We start from the raw sequence: 26,516 nt of genomic DNA, 5'->3' as shown, positions 1-26,516 counted from the left end.
CTGACAGTGGAATGTGAAAATAAGATCAGAGAAAGAAAATTTATTACCCCCTTTTACTGGCTAATCGAGGGTAAAAATTTTCAAACTCTTTAGGATACGTTGACCTAATGTTTTCCATATTTCCATGATTACTTGATTCATGAGATGACACATCAATAATTTTCATAATGATCAAATGACCTGTGAATTCTGTACAGCTAAGAATAAAGTTCATTGCATATGTTACAGGTAGACTTAGGACTATTTAATTTCTTGTTACGATGATAAAAATATGAAATGACTTCCATGACTAACCATACATTTTGGCCAAGGATTGAGACTAATAGCAAACTTGAAAACATGCGAATTAATTTACATATAGTTTACAAAATTAATTCCGATAAAGTAGGTAGCAAATTAAATTGTAAATGATTTTAATAATGCACTTTAAAAATAAAAATGTGCAGCCCATGCAGTTTTTTCATTGTTTATTTCTAGCCCGGCGAGTTAAAAAGGTGGTCTACCTCTGCTTTAGATGGATGAGGATGACAATGTCATCATCAATGACAGATGAATAAATACGTTAACATCATTCCCAGTCATACAATAAACCAACAACAAAGATTCAAAATGTTTGCCTCTTTTCCTGTGTGTTAATTACTTAATGTATAGTATGAAAATGTTAGTCTATTTAACAGCGGTCTTAAAATTCATGTATATTCAAGATTAAATATAGAAAAGTGAGTCGCAAATGGCCGTTTGCCAATCTATGGCTAATTAAACCATATAAGTTTGGGCCACTTAGTATTGGAATAATTCAATTTACGTTAGAGGTGGGGAGATGGGACTTCATCGAACTTTCAGGTTGTTCCCTTAGGGATAAGGCTAATAAAGGAGATGTTAAAAGGACCCCGCATTGCTCCTTGTCCATGGGCCCCGAGGCTCTTGCCACGCCCCTGATCATAACATACAAACATGGACTTCAATCAGTGTAAGGAATGGCGATCAGATGTGTTTTAAATTTCTTTTAAAACAGAGCCATTTCAATAATTAAAATATCAAATCCAAAACATGCAAAACGTGAGTGTATGTACCAACTTCAACAATATTGTTGTTCATGAAATCAAATTTTGTTCATTTCATTTTCTTTAATGTATTTTTGTTTGGCTTTATTATTGCATCATTAATTGTTTAACTTTTCCTTCAACCACTTGGCGTGTTTTCTGGTGTCTCCGGGTGTTTCGCGGCCGCTGCTTGCGTTGTTTTTCCCCCCGTTCAACACTACGAAAGCACGTCTGGTGGTGGTTGTGATTTCGTTTTTCTCTTAATTATGCTGTGTTGTAAATAATCTTGCTTGACTTTATCTTGTTTTGCTCTATTGGGCTTTTAAATTTGTAGTATATCTTGTAGTTAAGATTTTTCTGTAAAGCGCATTGAGAAACTGTTTTGTTAACGCGCTCTATAAGTGTATATTATTATTATTATTATTACTATTATTATTACTATTATTATTATTATTATTATTATTATTATTATTATTATTATTATTATTATTATTATTATTATTATTATTATTATTATTAAATAAAATAAGGTGTGACTTTAAAACTTGGTTTGACTATAAATGAAGTTTTTTAACACCAGAAAGAGCAAAATAAGTAAGTTTGCAGCATCAGAAACTGACTTACCTTCGCACAAGAGCGACTGCATGGCTATGAAAGCCAACAACATCACTGCCTTGTGAGTCATCATCAAGAAGCGAAATCCTAAGTCCTTTTGGAAAATAGCTATTGTCCAGTAGCTTTGAGATATTCAGCAACTAAACAGAACAAACCAAAAACCGGTTTGCTATCCGCAACCGAAGCCGACCACACTGACTGCAACAGAGCAGGCTTTGGGAAGGGTTGGGTGAAATGTATCAACTGTAATATGTAAAGACGACACGGAATTTGATTTTCAAATGAATAACATTTTGTTACCTAGTCAGGTTTACTGATTTTTGTAAGTTCCCCATGTTCCCAGCATGCTGTATTTTATGATAACAGCGGGGCATTTCAAGTAAACTTCAACATGCACATTGACAAGGCATAATTATTACCAATATTATATGGGAACTATCAGATGTGTCAAAAAAGAGAAAACTTGTGGAAATGCTCCCTCCGTTAATTAATTGGCACCATCGGCGGCGGAACCAGGGGCCAGGGGGCCAGTGGCCCCTCCACTTTTTTGACCGGGGGTCTCCCCCCCCCCCCTTTTTTTTAACCCATAATGTCCTGTGTGTAACATGTCTGGGTGAACATAAATAATGAAATCTCTATTCTAGACCCTTAACATGCTTAAAGAAAGTGTAAAAATGATGCATGAAATGGTTTCAATTGGACCTTCATTTTGCAAAAATTCCCAACTCCCCTGTGTTAATACACAGTGTGTAGGCCTATGAATAAACAAATTTCCCTTTTCGCTTCTACTTTGGACACCACACACTAAAAGCAATAATTTATACAATAATAGTGAAAACTTTCCACGAATGGCTTCAATTTGGGCCTTCATTTAACCCAATTTCGGATTTTTCAAACTAAAATTGTACACAATAATAGTGCCAGAATGGTCCACCAAATGGCTTCAATTGGGCCTTCAGTTTGCAAAAGTTTCTCACTTCTGAGGGGGGCACATCCACCCTCATACAACCCCCCTGCGTCACACAAGCGCGACGTGATGGCCGCGATTTTTTTTTACATCATCCTGGCATACTGCAGTTACTGTCCGTTTTCCTATACACAATACACAGTGCTCTCACCATTGACGCGTGACCCCTACAAATGATGTATGTTGGGAGAATGGACACTTGCCTAGTTAACATCACTGTGTGAAAATAACCAGCCAATATTTTATTTATTCTCCAAAACTTCTAGCAAATATATTTCTCTAACATGACCTAAAATTACAGCTAGGTTAGATGTTCAGAAATGGTCGCACTTTTGTAAAATATGAGTGAGGGCAAGGCATAGCTAGCCAACTCCCCGTGTTATTTGAATGGAGATTTGACCGAAAATATTGGTATCGGACCGCTCACTTCTGAAGGATGCCACAAAAAACCGGTAAAAGCTACATTTAAATTATTCTAAATAGGTTCTAGAAAATAAAGTTTTGTAACATGTCCTAAATTTTTAGCTAATTTAGGTGTTTGGAGAGGGTCGTACTTTTGTGTTTTAGGAAGGACATGTAAACGACAGATAACACCAAAAATATGAAGAAATTATTTCTAAACCGTGTTAAGTCAAAAATCATTATGTTGCTCATTTTCAAGAATGCTGGTTTACAAAAAGCACGACATTGTCTGATTTCGTGAACAAAGCCACACATAACATTGTTTCCTTTCGTTTCCTTTATAATCGGTTACCCAACTGAAGCTATGAATACCAGCTTTATTGCGATATCGCACATGAAAACAGTCACTTGTGCACAACCAGAGAAGATCCGATTTAATCAGTTGAGCTGTTTCAATGAGTGTTATCTTGGTTTAATAGCTTTTAATGGGGTTAAGTCCTGCAAAGGTCGAGATGAATTCTACTGTAGACATGACTGCATCATGGCACTCTAGAAGGTCGTCTCTGACCGTCCTTTTTGACCAGTAGATGAGCTTTTCCAACGTTGTCTATCTTCTACATGTTCTATAAAACTGCAATTGTGCATCGGAGATAACCTTCAGTACTAAGATCCTTTAGTGCCTTAATTATTGGCTTTTATTTGCCGTACAGATGGATAGGGGCACCACCGTCCTCTAAAATTTCATGAGCGCCCCATTCAAAAAACGAAATTAGTCCCTGCTTAAGGGAAGGGGTATGAACTTTTGGACAGTATTTATTGTGGGACATTAGAGCACATCAGACATATCGAATTGCTTTCTGAATACGAAGAATGTCCTTCTGATATCAAATAATTTTGATTTTTTGTTTTTGAAATTCGCAATGTAATACACATTTTATGGCAAATCATTAAAAATTGATATTTTTGATATTTAACAGTACTTGAAGTAAAACTTTATAAATCTGATGATTTATACTTAAAGTGTATGTAGGTGGGATGAAAAGCCGACGATCAATTGAAAATTTTGACCTTTCGTATTGAAGATATGGATTTTTTCTAAAACACCAAAAAAATAGGTCTTTTGGGAAAAAAAATCCATATCTTCAATATGTGACATACACCACGAATGAGCCGTAAATGTCCTCAATTGTATTCTGAGTTACAGTGTAAAATGGGCATGAAGGTCATATTCATAGGTATTTCAATTTGGTGCTACGTGTATCTCATTAAATGAGGTACACGTAGCACCAAATTGAGGTACCTATGAATACGACCTTCATGCCCATTTTACACTGTAACTCAGAATACAATTGAGGACATTTACGGCTCATTCGTGGTGTACGGTCACATATAAAAGTTCAAAATTTTCAATTGATCGTCGGCTTTTCCTCCCAGCTACATACACTTTAAGAATATATCATTAGATTTATAAAATCTATTTCGAGGACTGTTATATATCAAAATTTGAAAAATATCAAATTTTAATAATTTGTCATAAAATTTGTATTATATCGTGAATTTCAAAAATGAAAATTATTTGATATCAGAAAGACATGCTTCGTATTCAGAATGCAATTCGATACGTCTGAGGTGCTCTCATGTCCCACAAAAAATACTGTCGAAACGCCATAAACGCTCATTCTAGATCCCTTAACCACCTTGAATGATGATGTTTTTTGGGCAACTCATAGTCGAGCTGACCCTATAATTTATTTGTCTCGGAAGTGGTGTTTTGCCAAAATTTTGTTGCTGTTGTTGTTGTTGTTTTGTTTTTGTTTTTTCTCGATTGTTTTGCTCAAAGATTTGTGCTCAGAATAAATGAAACAATTAACTTGGCCTTACTCTTTTATTATTACTGTTTACTAATAATACTACAGATGCAAGTAAAGTAGTTAAGTCAGGAATTGACGTTCGAAGTACGAAATTAATTAAAAACCTTTTTAACATCCAAGAAACATGCAGGGTTAAATAAAGTCGCATTACGCCGAATGAGGTACCAAAATACCCATAACAAAATTTTCCACCTAGTGATTACTTTATGTGGTAATTTAGGTTGAGTATCTTAGATATTGCTTTAGTAAGCATGGGCGTCAAACACGGGGGGTAGTATGAAATGACATTTTTGAGTGCTGCGTGCGCATATATCCAAGCAGCAAATCGAATCGAAATTATGCTCGCTGGGTAATTTTGTTTTCTTTGCCCCCCCCCGACAAAAAAGGCCAGACATGCACTTGAAATGAACCGCAAACTGCTTCAATTGGGCCTTCGTATTGATTTTTTTTTCAACTAACATTTTATACAATTATGACATAAAATTGGATTGATTGAGCCCATATTCATCGTTTTAAAATATTGGACGAGACGTAGTCGAGTCCAATATTTTAAAACTCATAGCGAGAAACAATATTTTGTTTAGCTGCACCATCCCCTTTAATAGTATCTCCCAGGAGGTGCTGGACATACTGAAAGTACAGTGTGCGCGGCCGTCCTCGATCACAACATGCTGCGCCAAAATTATTAAAGGTCATTTGATGTCGACTAAGTATATATTGTGGATTGTCAGTATGTTCAAAGTCGTGTCAAGGTCATTATGTCAACTGAGTATTGATTGTCGGATCAAGGTCATATGAAGGTTATACCAGTTACTGATAATAGATATTTGGATTGTCATGAAACTTAGTTGATATGATCACTCTTGAGCAGCAAACATTCTTAATGTCGTCGAAATATAAACTGTTGGATTGTCGTGAAACTCGATGGATGTGATTTCCATTGAGCACTTTGTTATGAATTAAATGTAGACCTATTTAGCACAATTTTTCAATTCAGCTTTCAACATGAAAGTTCTTGAATATTTCCAAGTACGTCATTGATGGTATTTACCAATAAATACTGATATTTCCCAGTTAGTTATGTCCTACACAACAAATTTCTAGCATTCCAAGACTTTTTTAAAGACAGGTCTTGTTCATAAATGCAGGGGAAAATAAAGTTCAAACTTAGGTCATACAATGATACTTAAATAAGCTGGATACTATATGTAGCATGTTAATAGTAACAGACGAGCCTGGACACCTTTAAGGTGGTACTACACCCCTTGATAAATTTGTGACTATTTTTGCATTTCTCTCAAAAAATAATAACACACTGGTAACAAAAGTTATGTATATTATAAGGGCAAGGAATCCTGTTACTACACTGGAATTTCAGTGACTCAAAACAAGCGGTATGTTATTTAAGAAAAGAGAAGCGGTACCGCTAGAATGTACCTCATTTCTTAACATAAAGAACCACTTGTCTTGAATCACAGAACTTTCAGTGAAGTAATTGGATTCCTTGCCTTACCAGTCTGTAGATATTTTTTGGGAAAAATGCAACTTTAGTCACAAAATTTATCAGGATGTGTAGTACCACCTTAAATATGTTTGGTAGTGTTAAGGTTAATAATATAAACCTGAATGAAGGGGAATTGAGGCGTTATTAATTAAAATCTCTTTACATGTACGATATGCATTTTTGTGAAATAAAACCACCGATGCTACTTAGTAAAAGTTACATATCACAAAGTCTCGACTCGTGGTTTTCATTGTATTAAAGAAGTTGACATTGCAACAACTTTCCCCGGGGCGGCAGCTTGTCCGTTTAAAAATTAGCCAGCTCTTTCTCTCCCGAGAGTAGTATACCCCCCTACACACCAGGATAATCATTGCCCTATAACACAAAATAAATTATAATCATGAAATCATGCGTGGGTCATTATATTGGAGGGGGCACCGAACATGATTGGGGGGATTCTATTGAATTACCTATTTTATGTATTCTATTAAAAAAAATAGGAAATTTAAGAGAATCATTTTCATCACTTCGCAAAATCTTCAACTTCTATTGAATAGCCTATATCTTTTGTATTGTATTAAAAAATAGGAAATTTATGAGAATCGTTTTCATCACTTTGCTTAATGTTCAATTTCTTATGTATTATATTGAATAACCAATTTCTTTTGTATTGTATTAAGGGATCTGGAATGAGCGTTTTGAGCGTTTCGACAGTATTTTTTGTGGGACATAAGAGCACATCAGACATATCGAATTGCATTCTGAATACGAAGAATGTCTTTCTGATATCAAATAATTTTCATTTTTTGAAATTCACGATATAATACACATTTTATGACAAATTATTAAAATTTGATATTTTTCACATTTTTGATATATAACAGTCCTCGAAGTAAATTTTATAAATCTAATGACTTATTCTTAAAGTGTATGTAGCTGGGAGGAAAAGCCGACGATCAATTGAAAATTTTGACCTTTCATATTGAAGATATTGATTTTTTTCCCAAAAAGACCTAAAATTTGGGTGTTTTAGGAAAAAAATCCATATCTTCAATACGAAAGGTCAAAATTTTCAATTGATCGTCGGCTTTTCATCCCACCTACATACACTTTAAGTATAAATCATCAGATTTATAAAGTTTACTTCGACTGTTAAATATCAAAAATATCAATTTTTAATCATTTGCCATAAAATGTGTATTACATTGCAATTTCAAAAATCAAAATTATTTGATATCAGAAGGACATTCTTCGTATTCAGAATGCAATTGATATGTCTGATGTGCTCTAATGTCCCACAATAAATACTGTCCAAACGTTCATACCCCATCCCTTAACACATTTCTTGATTCATTTCATATAAGATCAATATATTTCTCTTCTAAATTATATTATTATTTTAAGGAAACTGACTTCTTTGTTCATCTCCTCTCCTTTTTCATTTCTTCTTCCCCTTCCGATACTAAACAAAACTATCGGTAATGCTTGCATGCGCAATGAAATTCCTTACAGTTTGACCCTAACATTATGGCTTTTGTTGTCATGTTTTGCGGTAACCGATGCATGGTACAATTAGAATAGACCTATATTCTTTTCAAAGTATTCACATTGAATACATCAGGTTTGAACTTTCAGTGTATATGTAGTGTGGTCCCAATAATAACACATATTCAATTTTATTTTATTTTTAGATTTAAATTGACAAACTCAAAGTAGATTTCACAGCTAATTAATTCTATTCATTTATCGTTTTTCAAAGCAGCTTCCTTCACGTTCATGTATTTTAGTGAGATTTCTCAAACTACTCTCATCATTGGGACAATAAACAATAACTTATGTTAAGGGTATACGATGTATTGTTGGTCGAAGCAGCAACAAAACAATGTAGTTCACCGCATCTTGCGAATGGTAGTGAGCTTTAGCAAAAATATGCATTGCTCAATTCATAGCGAGAGTGTAGAAGAATTCAAATATCACAGATATACTTTTGTAGGTTCAGTGGTTCTTGAATTATGTTGTAAAGAGGGCTGAAACAATAACACTTTTGTAAAATGTACATAACTCATTAACAACAATAAATTAAGCAGGTTTTCAAAGTATACGATTTGTAGAATGAACTTTTGCAAAACAACAAAGTGTTATTTTTTAATAATATATTGATTCAGATAATTAAAATCGATTTTCTTTTTTGGCTGCTTCGACCAACAATACCTCGTATAACCTTAATTAGATTAATTTGAAAATCTTTGATTAACAATTCAACTCAACTATGCCCTTCCAAAAAACACAACACATTCCCTCGTACAGGAAAAAGGGACTGCCTGCTTTGGATAAATTAAAACTTTATGACCAACCGATGTACAACTATATTTACCATGCTTACAGTCTTTACAAATGTTTAAGAGTTACCATTTTGCCCCGGAGGGGTGGCACTCACTAAATATGGGTGACGGGGATGTGCGGCCACATTGACTCCATTTTTCAACTCAACCCCCTCTCACCCAATAAACCTTTTTTTTTGGTTTTACTGAACTCCCTCTTACCCAATGACCCTTTTTTTGTTTTTCTCTCACCAAAAGACCCCATTTTTTAAAGAATTGTAGAATGACTCAGTTTTTTCATTATTTTCTTCAAATTTTTCAACAAAAAAATCAAAGTTTGATGACATTTTTCAAAAATTTTCAAATTTTGATATATTATTGAAACTTTTGTAATTATTTTTTACTTTTTCCCAGTCTCACGAAAAGACCCCCTTTTTAAGAACGATTTCCCCCAGTCTCAACAAAATACCTCCCAATTTGGGGGCCTTGTCACCGAAAGATCCCCTTTTTTGGTGTCACCGAAAGACGCTGCTCTCCATACATCCCCGTTACTTCCAAAGTCGAGTGCCCCCCCCCCCTTCCCGGACAATTTTGTTGGTGTTTTATGCCGTGAATAAACGTTGAAATATGGGAAACATGAAGAAGTAATAATTGAGCATAGTATTGTCAAAATGACTTTCACTATAAATAAATTCACTTGAGTGTTCTGTGAAGCTCCTGATTATGGAGAGTCAAACACGCACTGATTTATACTGCTGCACAGTCTACAGTATACACATAATATTATCATCATCCAGGGCAAACATGAATGCTAAAAGTCATCATCATGGCCGAAAAATATCGCTGTACTTGAGGCGAACTCGGTTTTAATTTAGAGTCCAACAGAGTCCCGAGTCCAAGTCAAGTCTGACTCCAGCAGAGTCCAAGTTAAGTCCAAGTCAAGTCCCGAGTCCACTGAAAGCGGACTTAGTCCGTGTCCGGACCTGAGTCTTGTAACACTGAGTGTACCTAACTATTGACGGTGGTGTGATGTACGGGGTGGTGCAATAATTACTAAGTATACCCTGGCCCGGGATGGTGAAGGTCCAGTTTTAAAAGTGACACACTGGCCTATTCAAAACTCCACGGACTATAGACATCTGGTTTGAGAGTGGTAAATGGCTAATTTGTGTGTGCCTTTAATTTAAAACAAAAGGAACAAAAGAAAAATGAAAACAGAGCTAACAAATAAAATGCAAGTTATGAAAAGTACAGAGAAGTAAAAACTGAAATAAATACTGCTTTAAATGAGGCTTTATTGAATACACTGTGTAGTCTCTTAAGACTTTGTTGCGCTTGTTGGAATCTTTTTTTGCGCCTTGTGTAGGCCAATTTGTCACTTTTAAACCGGGACCGTCGTCTATTCAATTGCTTGTAACTTTACTTCTTGAGGTCACATTGGATTCAATGTGGTGTCCTAATGTGCAGGATTAGATAGTGCATCTATTACAAAAAACAAATTTACCCCAATATGGTTCAGTTTTGAAATTGTGATTATTTTTACAAGTGTAAAGATACTTTCTTGGAGCAGTATATGATACTAGATTCTGCATGAGTTATGCGAATCTGTACGCCTTGCCCTTCGGAATATGATAATCCTGATTAACTACTCTCTAGCTACTCATGAGGGCGTTTTAAAGACACACGACCACCGGGGCTGCTATTTTGACGTTAACATTTGTGACCAAAATAATGTGGTCAGTGTTACTAAATTTCTTCAATGTTCGTTAAACTGGCCGTTATAAAAATGGTCATTCTACACATTATCAAAAACAATGGTCGGTTTATAAAAAATACTACAGATAATTGAACAAATGAAAAGTACTAAGTACTAAGAAAGTACTAAGGTTCAGTTTTGAAATTGTGATTATTTTTCCAAGTGTAAGGATACTTTCTTGGCGCAGTATACGTTGTATACTTAGTATTTTTCATTTGTTCAATTATCTATAGTATTTTTTATAAACTGACCATTGTTTTTGATAATGTGTAGAATGACCATTTTTATAACAGACAGTTTAACGAACACTGAAGAAATTATACTAACACTGACCACATTATTTTGGTATAGATTGTTGATTAAATGTTAACGTCGTGGATCCTTAAAACGCCCTCATGAGTAGCTAGAGAGTAGTTTATCAGGATTATCATATTCCGAGGGCGTACAGATTCGGATAACTCGTGCAGAATCTAGTATCCTACGTTGTATATTTTTTATTTGTTCACTTATCTATATTAATTTTTAATTTACTGACCATTGTTTTTGATAATGTGTAGAATGGCCATTTTTATAATAGACAGTTCAACGAACATTGAAGACATTTACTAACACTGACCACATTATTTTGGTGTAGATTGACACTTCAACAAAATTATCTGAAATGCATCATCAATTAATTTGCATTGTAATTGTTTGATCGTAATTTTATGGAAATTCGCACCTGTACTGTACGATTAGTGTCTTCGAAAAGAGCGGTATCGTGTTCAATCTATGATTATGATCGTACACATACACATACATGAGGTAATGAGTGTAGCCTACTTATAGCGCAGGGCAATACATTAAAAAATGTTTTCACCTATCGCTATAGTAATTAATCCTGTTACGTCACTACTTCTACGGCGATTAAGCCTACGAGAAATTAGCACCATTAGGAAGGATTAACGATAGCATGCAGCTGTCGTATGTACCTTTCAACATGGAATAATCTCCTGGAAATGGCAATAGCTCATTAGCATGTACCGCATTCTTATTTAAATTAGCTATTGTGTTATTAATTCATATTCATAGCACTTTACACCACCAAGTTGGGCAAGTCAAACTAAACTTATTATTTCCCAGACTTGAAAAAAAAAAAAAAGAGTAGGCAAAGGTGGGAATCGATCTCGGTATCTCCCAGTTGTAAAGCATTGTATAAGACCACAAAGCTAACTATCCATCTGTTATGAGACGTGTAACATTAATCCTTGATATTGCTTAACCCTAACAGGACGGTATACTACAAAATACTACTTGATATACGCTGTTCGTGCATGCATCCCACGTGGTGTGATGACGCAATCGCCCTAAGTGATATATAGGCTCGGTTTCGCTGGCCAGCGAAGCCCAAGACACGTGGCAAAGTGTCGCCGACCCAGTGCCTGGCATGCGAGGGATCTCGGGTTCGAATCCCACCCAGAGCAAACAACTTCTTTACTTCTTTTCTCTCTTTATTCCTTCCTTCTTTCCCTTCCCGTCGCCAAAAAGCCCTTAGGCGGTTAGGGTTAATGGAATAGATTGTGGAATTAAAAGAAGTAGATTCTTATTTAGGGCTCAAATTGGAGATACTCGAGAAAGGGGAAAATAATCAAATAAATTTAAATACAAGTTGAGATTTTGAAACAAACTGTTACGTCTCTATTTGGAAAAAAAGATTGATATTAAAATAACTGGTCTATTCTTTATTTATTTATTTATTTATTTATTTATTTATTTATTTATTTATTATTTTATTTATTTATTATTTTATTTATTTATTTATTTATTTATTTCTTTATTTATTTTTTTATTTATTTATTTATTTATCTTTTCAAAACGGTCTTCTAAAAATTAATCGGTACCGCATTTGGTTCTGTTAAATGGCAACATTATTACTTTGGTCGATTTTAGTACAATACAAAAAAGGAGAAAACAATCACTCGGCGTGGTTTTATACGGGGCGCGCATTTGAAAAAAAAAAACAGCATGGAACGCGTTTTTGATGTTTTTTTTATGGTGCGTAAAAAGGATTTAAACGAAGGATTTTCAAACGGATTCTAAAAATATGTATAAGTAACACACAAAAATAATGTAAAGATACATCCATGCACCAACATTTGTCTCACTACGATATGTGATTGCTGAGAAAACTTAGTTTTAGAGAACACATTTATACGTCTTTTATACGTTTTTTATATGTTTCTTTGTGTAACCTTAATTGCTCATATCTTTGGAACTGGTTTTTCATTCTCAAAGGGATTTTCTGCAAAAGGAAGCTTTGTGTAAAATGTTGTTTACTATCCCATAAGAAACTGAAAATTTGATATTTCCGAATTCCGACTGATTTTGTTTGATCGCAGCAAATGTATCTACATAGTTCCTATGCTTTTCTGTATAGTGGTCAATGCAGGAGGATTTGGTCACGGTTGCTGGTCTTGGTATGTCGTGCCTATGAGTCACGTGCGTATTTATAAAAGCGCATTGCAACCCCCCCCCCCCCTATTTCGGCAACAAAAATCAGTCTTTTTGAATAAAATAAACACACTATATGTGGTCATCTTGTGACTCCCTACATTTTGGTCATCAACATTTCATGACTCCCCCATTTTTCTTTCCTAACATTTATGACCCCAGTATATTTGGGACCCCCCCCGAAGAAAATGCCAACCCCCTTATGCCTCAAAATATGTCTCCTTCTATTTTGCTACTACACTTACAAAACACGAGCCCATTTTAATCACACATTACATTGATGGTATATTCCTGCATCCTATATCATGAACCAAAAACCTGCAAATATCGTGTTCTCTAGGCAACAAAGGATGACACTTGCAACAAAATTCATTACCCTAGGCCAACTTCTTGAAAATTATCAACTCCCTTCCCCACTACCGATACACCTTACCCCCTAAACAGGCTAAAATTGTATTGAAATCAGTCTTTTTGAATAAAATAAACACACTATCTGTGGTCATCTTGTGCCTCCCTACATTTTGGTCATCAAAATTTTATGACCCCCCCCCCATTTTTAATAATAACATTGTAAAAACATTTTAAAAATATTGTTTTAATGTGTTTTCATACAAAACATTTTTTTAAAGTTTCCATGACCTTTATATAACCCGACATTTAATATTATTAAAACTTTTTATCCAATCAAACCCCAAAATGTAACATGTTTAAAACGTTTTAAAAACAAGTTTGAAAAGGCAGTACCCAGAATTCAGGAAGCACGAAACGTTTTGGACATCATTGGAAATCGGAAATATTGATTTTGAGATATAGCCAAACATGCAAACCCAGGAGCCAAACAAACAATAGAAGTGTTTCCTTTTGTTTCCTATTGTTTTGGAAACTGCTAACATCTTTTGAACTGGTTGTCCAAATTCAATGACATATTCTGAAAAATGTAGCTTTACATAATTATGCTGTTTTAAGGGGGTACAACACCCCTGCCCAATTTTGTGCCTATTTTTGCATTTTTCTCAAAAATTATAGCACATTGGGGACAAGTAAGATATGTATATTATAGGGGCAAGGACTACAACTACTGCACTAGAAATTTTATTTCAGCACAGACAACAGTTGTGGAGTTACAGTCAAAAATGAGGGAAAACCAATATTTGATCAATAAATCAATAACTACTTGCTTTGAGTTGCTGAATTTTCAGTACAGTAGTTGTAGTCCTTGCCCCTATAATATACATATCTTACTTGCCACCAATGTGCTATAATTTTTGAGAAAAATGCAAAAATAGGCACAAAATTGGCCAGGGGTGTAGTACCCCCTTAAGGGATCTGGAATGAGCGTTTATGGTGTTTCGACAGTATTTTTTGTGGGACATGAGAGCACCTCAGACGTATCGAATTGCATTCTGAATACGAAGCATGTCTTTCTGATATCAAATAATTTTCATTTTTGAAATTCACGATATAATACAAATTTTATGACAAATTATTAAAATTTGATATTTTCAAATTTTGATATATAACAGTCCTCGAAATAAATTTTATAAATCTAATGATATATTCTTAAAGTGTATGTAGCTGGGAGGAAAAGCCGACGATCAATTGAAAATTTTGACCTTTCATATTGAGGATATGGATTTTTTTCCAAAAAGACCTATTTTTTTGGTGTTTTGGGAAAAAAATCCATATCTTCAATACGAAAGGTCAAAATTTTCAATTTATCGTCGGCTTTTCATCCCACCTACATACACTTTAAGTATAAATCATCAGAATTATAAAGTTTACTTCAAGTACTGTTAAATATCAAAAATATCAATTTTAATGATTTGCCATAAAATGTGTATTACATTGCGAATTTCAAAAATCAAAATTATTTGATATCAGAAGGACATTCTTCGTATTCAGAATGCAATTCGATATGTCTGATGTGCTCTAATGTCCCACAATAAATACTGTCCAAACGTTCATACCCCTTCCCTTAAGGAAACTGAAAATTCAATATGTCCGACTTCAGACTGGTTTGGCTTGATCACACCACAAATGCATGCTTGAGCCATAATTTGTACTTTATACTCAAAATTACAAAAAGGACTAGGGCAATTATCGTAGTAGGCTAATGATATAAGGCAAAAAAGAAGATCTCAAAAGACCACGCACGTAGCTTTTAAGATTTTCATGCTACAGAAAAAAAATCCAGAAATACTGGTATCACCAAAAGTGCCAAAAATGTAATAACAAAATATTTTATGCATTTTGCATATCATTTTCCAGTTTCTTCTGTAGCAAACTTCTTTGATCAAGATTTATATAGATGCCTAAAAGGCAAGTTTCTGGAAATCACCTGATACTTTATTGCATTAATAGGATAGAAATGGCAAGATATAGCTATACGAGGGTTGTTCAATAATATCCCGCAACCATTATTTATCTCCGCTCATGCATGACTTAGATGACTGTTACTTACGATCAATAAAGTTTGTACCTTTGTCTTTCAAAACACACAACAATTTAGTATCAGAGTACCTTTAATTACGTAATCTCATTTGCATAAAGAAATTTGAATTGTAGTTGAGGAACGTGTATTATCTCCAATTGCCATTTTTTTATATTTTAGAGTTGTGCTATGACATTTTTATTCACCAGTATTGGAAATCCATATGACATGTAACATCTACAATAGAAATGAAATCATGTATTAATAATGTCGGTTCACAGCGGTTGAAAGAGGATTGAAGTAAGAAATAAAGGCACTAAAGTGACTTTAATTTGCTTAATTGCACACAAATCACTTCAAACCGTTATTGCAGACTTGTGAAGTCCATCTTGGAGTCAGTTACGTCTTGTGGCCTTTCGTTTGAGGGCAACTACAATTAGCTTTATACCAGGGTCCATCAATGTGTTGTCTAGATCATGAGACAATGAGAACAGTCGTTTTTTCCATGGTATTCGTTGGTAACCTTAGCGAAAACGTCAAAAGTTACCTTCGAATAAATCAATTTGGACACAAATTACTCAGAAACCAGAAGGTCGGTAAACATTTAAAATGAAGCACACATGACAGTTGACAAATCCAAGTATTTATCCCTTCTAATCTTCTTTGAATCTGATTTTTCTTTCAAATGAGCAGACCGTCGTCTATTTCAGTACATATTTTTCACCAATTAAGCCGTATTCAGTTTTGCATGCTTTCATTGACATATGATTTGATAGCAAACATACAGGCCTTCGTTATGTACCAATATGGGCATTAGCATGAATGGCGGTGTTTCACAATACTGTCATGATGTCAAAGTGTATTCGTAGGTAACATTCGGTTACCGAAATTTACCTACGAATACTTGCTTTTATTGTTGACATCTCAGAAATATTTAAACGCAGGTTATTGAAACTTGGTAGAAATAAAGAGTGTATTACCCTGCACCTATTGCTTAACTTTTGTTTACTATTCTCTCACTTTGTGGAAATGGCACAACTTTTAACATGTATTCGGAGGTAATGCATATTTTTTACCAAACCTACCTTTGTGCCATTTAGAATTTCTGGCAGCTAAACACAATAATAAAGATGTCCGAATGCAATGCATTTCAGTATTGGACATATCAAAGCTTGTATCAATTGCGCATTTATTAGTGATTTCCATTTTTAAAGATATATCTAGAGCTATGAAAAATTGTATTCGTAGGTAATGTAAAAAATACCACTCAAAAAAGTATCACAAAAAATTCATAATTATGTACAAATATGTGAAAAATTGAACAGGCAATCTTTGAATACACACCTTTCAGGAAATCAATTTAGATTCAATCCAATGACTTCTTTTCATAACTGATTTAGATGTTTTTAAAAATACTTTAAGAAATATTTTGAAAAAATGGGTAAAAATAGCATGTTTTGGGGTCTCTGTGTCTAAGTTTTACACAGAAGGGGTCTTATTATATATGGCGCGAAGCGTATGATCAAGGCGAATAAACACAATACAAAAACGAATGCCAATTGATTAATACTTTTAAGTTATGGCCCTGAACATGCCGTGTACACTTTTCGTTGGATTCGACCATATACATGACTAAAAGGCAAGTTTCTGGAAATCACTTGATACTTTATTGCATTAATATGATAGAATTGGCAAGATATAGCTATATATTATACGAATATATAAAAATATTCTTAAAAAGTTCTTAAAATGTACTTGTTATTTCATATTGTATTTTGTTATGAATAAAAACATAATATTTATTAATCGTTCCTATGTAAACCTTTATTCACATTTAATGACTTGTTCTTATTAGTGATTTACGAAATGCTGAGTTTACATAAACAAAAACACGACATTTTAATGTGCAGCTATAGGATAACATTTGTAGCAACTCTTTTAACCCCATGAGAACTACCTGCCGAATGGTCAAAAAGAAGTTTTCATTATCAATTGGACCAATAAGCAACCTTGTTGAAATCTCACCACGCAAAAAAATTAGGGTGAATTATTTTCAAAGCTCCATTCTGATTGGTGATTTAAATGAAGATATCATGTAATTGACCAATCAGAGAGAATGTTAGATCGATAGGGAGTGCTAAGGGGTTAAACAAATTACCTCCTAACCCTTCTTTTGACTGAAAACATGCCGCATTTTTCTTCCTAGAATGTAACTCACCAAAACGGCAGATCACAATAATTATTAAACTACAGACAAACAAACATTCCACAAACATAAAGGTGAAAGTAAACTTTATGTACAAAAGTGATTCTGTTTGCTCTTAAACTTTTTTCTGAAAAACACATTTTGTAATTTGACAATTTAGTCTAATAGGCCTATTTAAAACTTTCTTAATTCTATTCATGTTGTATTTTGGATACAGTTTTGTACTCAAACAAAACGGTTGGTCAAACTTGCCAGCCTTAAAATGTTTTAATTTCAATATATGTTTGATCGATTATTTAAGCAGATATACAGGCAAGCAATTGGACCCTTTCCCTAAAAAACCTTTATAATGAAATTTGATTCCCGTACTGATCGCCACTCAAAATGGTTTTTAATTACTTTCCTCAAAATGCTATGCTTAAATGCTAATTTAAATTACGTTTTATTATAACTGAAAATTAGTTGGTTTCGTATGTTATAGACCATTTAATACTACCATAAACAATCAAAATCTGTCTTTAAATCATGTTTCCCTATATTTTAGAGCCGTTAATTCAAATAATTTTCCCGGAAATAATTGCCTAAGATTTCTGGGAAGCACCAAAATGTGTAGTTTTTCCACACCACTTAAAATGTCAACAAATCAATTCCGATCTAGGACGGATTTAAACGGTACTGGATATGAATTGCCTTTGAGACCGCCCAGTCGGGATGGATGTGCTCCAGCAAGCATGACAAGGGGCACTGAATAGCTATGAGGCCGAAACTGCAAGAATCATCTTTCAGTGGCATTGTTTGGTTCTCTAAACTAACTTAGTTAGGCTTATATGGCGCCAATACATTATCTACTATTTACAATACTACGTAGAATCCTTTACGCTGCTTTTACAAATTGTGAAATTAATATATGCATACCACACACCTAATTACCGGGGTTTCTTACATCCCATGTCATCCCATGTTTTCTCATGTCCCACAAAAATAATTTTCAAACGTTCATACCAGAGCCCTTAACGGAGTTTCTTAATTTTAGCTTCTTTATTCCTGTTGAAACAAAAAAAACATCTCTTTCCTATAGTTACTTGTACTACTAAACTAAGACATGATACCCACTGGTCCACCAATACAATTGTCTCAAACATGGTAAAGTGAAGCATTTCTCACAATTGTTTTGGTTTATAAGGGACCATCGTTCCTGTTCTTACTAAATGAACCGCATATCAATACACTGCTTATAAGAGACGCCCGGGTCTGGGATAATAACCTTAACAAAGCTTTAAAAGCTATACAATATTTGTATACACCTTCCCTGTTATTCGCTAATAGGTCCCTGCTATAAAGTGGGACCGCTCAAATCCAATTTTGTCGCACATGTTGAATAGATATGGAACCAATCTATGAAATGGATTAGAAACTTTGCTATTCCATTGGATTCTTCTTATCGGGTGCCATATAAAACCCAAATACATCAGAAATGTAATCAAACGGTTTGTTGTTGTTATTTTTTATAGCATTAATTATTTAATATCGTCTTTAACAGTTTTTTAGAGAAAATACAAAAAATAAAAACAAAACAAACAAACAAACAAAAAACGGGTAATTTACGCTTGAAAAAACACAATGAATTTTAAATATATTGCATGTTTTAAAGGCCGAAGTTGTTTGTTTTTGTAAGTCAAGCTTAAAAGTACGACAAAATTGAATTTCCGGTATAATACAGTCTTACAGTAGATAATTATTACATATCTATATAATCTTAAAGCAAACTACGATAATTATAGCCTTAATATAGTTTTTTAATTTAAAGAAAATTATTATTACAAGCTACAGTCTCAGATAAAAATTGTTCGAACACTGCCCTAATTCGCGCTCTTCTGACCACACTGTGCTATTTGAGTGAATTGAATCTAAGAATTATAGTGTTCCTCCTTCACAGATGCCGTCCCCTTTCTCCACCAATCATTGTTGGGAGGACATAATGGTGACGATGAGTATATTATGCAAAAAAGACTTGCTTGCGTCCGACGTCAGGGCAAAGACGCGACGTGATTGGTTGCTGACCTGTGCAGTACTGCATTTTTGGTCTGGTTGACAGGATGTCATACGCAAACTAGCCTTTTTAATTCGGTCTTCGATTATAGGTGAGGATCATTTATAATTGAAGTATTCGAACAGTTTTCTCTGACATTGTACTGTAGATTATAAGTCACGTTGCTCCTATGTGTAATAGAGAGCTATTTCAGAATTGAAAACATGAACACAAAACACACCCAAGTCCATACTTTGGCCAAATTGAGTTAAGCATGGGAAATTGTTGCTTATACATAGGCATATCATATGTATTAAAGTTGAACCCAATGCTCAGCGTGTATGATACACATTTGTTTTTCAGTTTTCCCAAAATCACTTTCCATGGACTTGGGTGGGTTTTGTATTCATGTATTCAATTAATCCACCGTCATCGGATCTATGGGTATCCAAAACCATAAGGGTTGCGGCCATATGCAGTATTCTGTAATAAAAAATAATAAAAGATTAACATTGTTTAACATATCCACTGGGCAATGAATAAATTAATATGTAAATGTAACATTGAAGAGAAAGCATATATGATTCGTTTATTTATTTACAGGACATTTCTATCAAAAATTCACAATCACAGATGTCCACAAATTTAAATTATACACTTTTCACTAAAAGTATCATGTTGTTTTTGTGATAAGTCAAATAAGACAAAATAATTTCCTAATCCGACAAATTCCTCCTGGAAATTCCTTCAAACAAATGAAGATTCCAATCATATACTTGTTTCATATTGCATACATAGCTATATCAGCTATATCAATATAATTATTGTATCAATAAGAATTGGCGTGCTTAACATGCTATTTTAAGATTTATAACATAATAACCAGTTTCAGTCAAATTAAGAACAGATAAACTTTTACGGCTAAACATACAAAGGCGAGTATATAAAAATCCCTAAAATACCTCTCAAGCACATTAAAGCTTTTATGATATTAATATTTTGGCATATTTGTAATGTTTACACATCCCAACTAACGCCTAATGGAATCAGCCAAATTGGTTGTGTTTGTAGGTCAACAGAGCAATTTTGACATAAAGTCATACTATGATTTTTTAGAAATCCATGTTAAACGTCCAAAATAGCCAGGCTTAAAATGAACAGTAACCCTTCCTGGCAGTTAATACTAATATTATTTTTAGCATTTTGGGTGAAGAATAACCAAATTAATATACGACGGAAATCGTACATTATGACTTTAAGCTCATACCTACCCCATAGAAATTATCGTATCCAGACCCATTGTTTGGGAGCCCAAAACTATTATACGGGTATCCAAATCCATTACTTGGAACACCAAAGGCATTACCACCGTAACCAAGTGGAACCAGCTGTAATTGGCCTGGTTGTGGCGCAGGTGTGGCAACACCCATATTACCAGCAACAGGAAGCGCACTTCTTCCTCGAATACAGAACCAAAACAGCACTCCTGCAACAATGGCAAGAATGAGGGCACCGATAATGGAACCAATGACAATCCCAGCGATTGCTCCACCACTTAAACCTGTAAAGAAATTTAAAAATAAATGCGTGTATATGACTGGATTATTCTAGTTGTTATCTTTTTTGCCAAACGCTTCTTTCAAATATTTCCTGCAAGCACCTGCAAACGCTTTTTGGGTGTTACATAAATAAAGGTCGTGCAGGGTTTTTTTTCATTCAAACACTAAGTTACCACTTATATATCGGATTTACAGTTTTGCCCAATCACGAAGCTATCTTAGGTCCGGGCGGCATCCCTTTTCCTATTTTCCTCCTTTATAATATGTTCCGGCAGCGAAATTGTTGACATCTCTTTATTTATGTTGGCATGTTTGGAATATCGTTGAAAATGATTAATGTGTGAAACATTCAAATACTAAGTGACCACTTATATACAGTTTGCCCAATCACGAAGCTATCTTAGGTCATAAGTTCAACTTCCGGGTGGCATCCTTTTTCCTATTTTCCTCCTTTATAATATGTTCCGGCGGCGAAACTGATGACACTCTTTACTCACAGATATTGGAATCCAATATCTGTTCTTTACTTATGTTGGTATGTTTGGAATATATAATTACAATACTGTTTGCATGTTCCTGATAAGTTCATTTTCAACCTACTTCGTGGAGGTCGAGTTGGAGGTGGAGTAGTAGCTTGGTCATCATCTGTAATTGTAATGGTGGTTTGTGCTTGCGTAACAGAAACAGAATCTGTATCAGACCGCAGAGTCAACACAAAGCTTTCGTCTGGTTCATCTACTCCGTCATTTATGATCTGGAGTTGTAGACGGTATCGCGTTGTTTGCTGTGGGATGGGGAAACTGGTTGAGACTGGAGTGAAATCTACCACTGATGTAGCTGTGCCAGAGCTTGAAGTCACACCTATTTATTAAACAAGTAAACACCATATCAAGTAAACATCATTATCATATCATATTATATCATATCATATTATATTATATCATATCATATCATAACCACATCATAATTATATGTATATCATATCATATGATTCCGGCACATGATATCCTTATAATAATTAGAATATCATTGATTCAAATAGGTGATTCAAATAGATGTCAACTTTGCAGTGCATTATTGCATCATCATGTTCAAGGTATTGAAATGCACCATAAGATGACAAATTCAGCTCAATAATTAACCCCAAAATGGACATCGTGATCACAAAATCTGTAATTCCCTACATTATTAATGAACAATAATATAATCACTTGTTCGGTTATCACTTTTATGAGACGCGTGCTATAAGGACTCAATTTAAGAATTGTCGTTACCCTTAGATGATGTATCAGTAACTGCAAGTGTGAACACTTTTGACAATTGGGTGGCAAACTGATAACACTATGAATCCTGGGAACATTTGCTTTTAATTTAAATGGTGTTTATATTGGATGAAATAGTATGTTAAGGGATGGTCAGTATGAGTGTGAATGTCAAGTTGCATACTCACTGACGCTGATATCATTATTGCCGGTGTGTGTGATGTACACTGTTGCACTGCTACCCACCGCTTCACTAAACACGTAAAACGGTAGCTCCCAGCCTACTTGATCTCTAGCTGTTTGACAAAACAAAACAAATTGATATTAAACGTAAAAAATACATGTCTGATGAGCATCGTTAGTCTATCGTTTACGCAGTGGTGTAGCCAGGATGTCAAGGGTTTTTTGAAGGGGCTAGATTTGACCAAATGGTCAAAAACGCCTCAAATTCTAAAAAATATGTTGGTGGCCAGCATCCTATAGGGCTCTGGGGTGAATATGCCCCTTGACAACTGTTGCCACATGTTATAGTCAATTCCGAGTCTTGTGCGTTTGCGTATGAACATGGTAACACGCCAACTGACATCCACATTAATATGAGTTGTCGACCTCTGATGTAGGACAAAACTAGCGTACCCTGAACCATGATTAACATACGAACGAGAACAGTCTGCGCTAATGATAGACATTAATGCTTACATAATGAGTCTATGAAATAGTTTGCGTGAAATTAGGTTTTGGGCATAGGCTAATACAGACTAAGTCAACGTCCTCTGGTTCATTATATGCTGCGAGTCGCATATTCATGAGGGCCGGATTGGAACAATGTTACTTTGCGATCAATTGTAAGATATTAATTAATGACTTTCATTTGCGTACGCGTCCACAAATAATAAAATATGATCGGATCACACGCATCGCGTATATTCATGAGGTTATGAATGTTTGATAAAATGTACCTATTGATACTTGTTGATCATTTTAGATAAGCATTTAGAAAAATATACATTTACCATCATCGTCGATGATAGTCACTGTAGTGGTATGTTGGGAACCAATGTCGATTCCTTGTCCTGGGGTGATGGTCAGAGTGAATGTCTCAGTTGACTCAACAATGCTATCACGTGTAATCTGAACGTGAACACATACTCTTGCATCCCCTTCTTCAAATCGTATCTCTCTGATGTCGGTGAAATCTGAGCCAATAAGTGCTGAATTGGATACTGCCGATATTACTGAGCAAAAAAAGTAGAGTTTCATCATAAAATCATCTCAAACCTGATTTGCGATAACAATAAGTATATATTTTTAGAATCAGTTTTGACGCTTCCTACAAAATCCAGAAGATTTCACAATAAATCTCATACTAAGATAGAAGTTTGTTTCGATTTTGTATGTAAAAACATGTCTATATTTACCCCCCGGGGTGCACTGGACTTTGATAGTGACGGGGATGTGCGGACAGCAGTTCGAAACTAGGGGTCTTTCGGTGAGAGCCTAGATACCAAAAAAGGGGGTCTTTCGGTGAGAGGGCCCTCAAAAAGGGGGTCTTTTCGTGAGACTGGGGAAAATCTTACCAAAAAGGGGGTCTTTCTGTGAAACTGGGTAAAATTTTGGGTCGAAATATAAAATTAGAAAAAAATATTAAAAATAGAATTGTCAGAAGGTCATCAAAATTTGAAATTTTTTTTGAAGAAAAATAATGAAAAAAACGGGGTCAGTCGGTGAGAGGAAAACAAAAAGAGGGTCATTTGATGCGAGGGAGTTCAGTCAAACAAAAAAGGGGGTCATTGGGTGAGAGGGAGTTGAAAAATTGGGGTCAATGTGGCCGCACATCCCCGTCACCAATTTTTAGTGAGTGCCCTCCCCGGGAATTTACCAGTCACTGTTTATTTCAGTCTTTCCATAAAAAAAAAACCCTATACATTTTTGTGATTGATATCCTAGCATTGGATTTGGTATTTCATAATGGCTCATAATCACATACACCACCAGGAGGAGAAGGGTTACAGGGAAAATGGCAAAACTCCAGATCACTAGCATAAAAGCGACGCGAGGGATGTGGTACCAGTACCTGCCACCATTTTATTCTGATGGTGAATGTCAAATAGATGGGTTACTAGGAAATTTATCAGAATAGATCATGATGATAGCTTATTACAATTGTGGGAGTTTCCATCAATTACATCATCGTTTTAAATGTACATTAATCAGCTTGTCATAGAAAACTAAATTTGTTGCAAATATAAAGCTGAAAGTCTTTCTGTTGATTGGTATCATTTTTTTTAAATTCTTTATCTGGTATTCTTTTCTTAATTATATCAAAAAACTTCAGGCGTTTATCACATTCCTGATTCTATCGGAATTAGATGTTATCAGATCACTTTGCAGTACTTACGAACGGTTTGAGAGTCTGTCAGATCCCCGGTTCTGGTTAAACATACTTCACATTGACCGTCACTTTCCATAGCAGTGCAAGCTGTGTTTTCCCAATTGACCACACCTAATAAATATGATAAAATATAATACATTTTTATCTTTTTATTTCAAAATGATGTGTACTGCTTTGGTAAATAATTACCTGTATAAGCTAACTCATTTAATTACTTTTAATTACTTAGATCCGGCATCGATTATATCAGTGTTATTGGTACCCGAATAATATGTAGTACACATTTATGCAAATAAAAAATAATACATTTTTGGAACAACATGTGTTTTAAAACGTGTTTAAAACAATGTTTGTGACTTACAGAGAAAGTTAAAAGATTTTACCATTTTCTGTATAGAACTTCTTAGTATCTCTAGCTGCTTCAATATGTTTGTGAGAATCTTGGCGCCTAAAATAAATTTAAATAATGAAAAAAATGTTCATGTTCAACTTTGCAACTCACCATCATTATCTCTAATCCTTATATGGAGTTGATAATTCTCTCCTCTATTACCATTGGGGCAGTCGTCCCCTTTAGGATCTCTCAAAGTGAGAGTGAAAGCCTCGTGACCTTCAACCTTATCATCATCGTTAATAGTTATAGTGATAGGTTGAGAGGAAATACCAGGAGGAAATGTCACTGAATTGCTGCTGCTTGGTGTAATAGAGAAATCATTAGATTGTGCAGTGTCGTAAGTAACATCAAATTCTGAAATAAAACAGTAATCGAGGGTTAAGAACCAGAAAGCCTCAACTCACAATCACCTGCTACCACAAAATGAACATAAAGTCGCCAGGGCACTATAGAAGATACAGTCCATTAATCATGACAAAATTCAATACAAAACAAAAGACAATGTGGAGGAAATATTGATTTTTGAAGACCAAAGTATGGAGCCAACTTTATGCTCATTTTGTGAGAGCGGAGTTACGGCTTTCTGGTTCTTAACCCTTGAGTTCGTAAAAATATTTAAACAATTATGTTTGTGTGCACATAACTGCAACACGCGACTATTACAGACAATGTTAAGCAAAATGGCATCCCAACAGCATCCTGAATATAAGTAACACTAACTTTTTAACGGAAAAAGAATCAATATTAAAAGAGCAAACATAAATTAGGGGTTCATTCATAGGATTGAGGGCATGATCGCTGTTTATGCCCGAGGCGTGAGCCGAGGGCATAAATCAATGATCATGCCCGAAATCCTATGAATGAACCCCGTTCATACATACCCAACATTCTGAAAAATTTTAGGAATTCAATACAAATAACAATAACAAGGGTTTACAAGTTTAAATAACATTTCCATACCGTTTTCCTTCAAAAATTGGGAGAAAATGAGTAGACATACTTGCAGGAAGCAGCTCGGCTCATGAGGTCAACGGCCGGGAGTTACGCGTTCATCGTTTGCGCTCCGCGTGAGATGGTCGCGGTGATGCGCGTGTACGCAACACCAGCAAATCGTGGATCTTGTTAATTAGGTTTCAACGCTGCGTGACGCAGCTTGTTTATGCCCTGCGTACTGGTCATAAACGGAATTTATGACCAGTAATAAACGTCCCAAATCCAATCAGAAACGTTCTTATATCGTGAGTATGTATGAACAATTACTAATGCCTGAACTA

General features: G+C 34.8%; 1 protein-coding gene across 2 annotated transcripts in view; it reads right to left on the bottom strand.

Annotated features, from left to right (window-relative positions):
• The window catches only part of LOC140164314 (uncharacterized), a 156,958-nt gene that overhangs the window by 91,907 nt on the left and 38,535 nt on the right, over positions 1-26,516 (bottom strand). Inside the window, exons 14-20 of one of the 2 annotated variants that reach the window (XM_072187588.1) lie at positions 25,351-25,596; positions 24,855-24,959; positions 23,470-23,691; positions 22,645-22,752; positions 21,795-22,055; positions 20,907-21,196; positions 16,879-20,118 (exon numbers count right to left, since the gene is read on the bottom strand). In XM_072187588.1, the coding sequence (XP_072043689.1) occupies positions 20,074-20,118; positions 20,907-21,196; positions 21,795-22,055; positions 22,645-22,752; positions 23,470-23,691; positions 24,855-24,959; positions 25,351-25,596 (1,277 nt within the window). In that variant the 3' untranslated portion in view covers positions 16,879-20,073. Of the gene's footprint in view, positions 1-16,878; positions 20,119-20,906; positions 21,197-21,794; positions 22,056-22,644; positions 22,753-23,469; positions 23,692-24,854; positions 24,960-25,350; positions 25,597-26,516 lie in introns of those variants that run through there. The other variant, XM_072187587.1, reaches the window with a different exon arrangement.

Source organism: Amphiura filiformis, chromosome 11 (genome assembly GCF_039555335.1).
Source record: "Amphiura filiformis chromosome 11, Afil_fr2py, whole genome shotgun sequence".
NCBI classification, from domain to species: domain Eukaryota; kingdom Metazoa; phylum Echinodermata; class Ophiuroidea; order Amphilepidida; family Amphiuridae; genus Amphiura; species Amphiura filiformis.
Note: the sequence above shows the minus strand (reverse complement) of the source record. Positions and strands in the feature narration are given on the sequence as shown.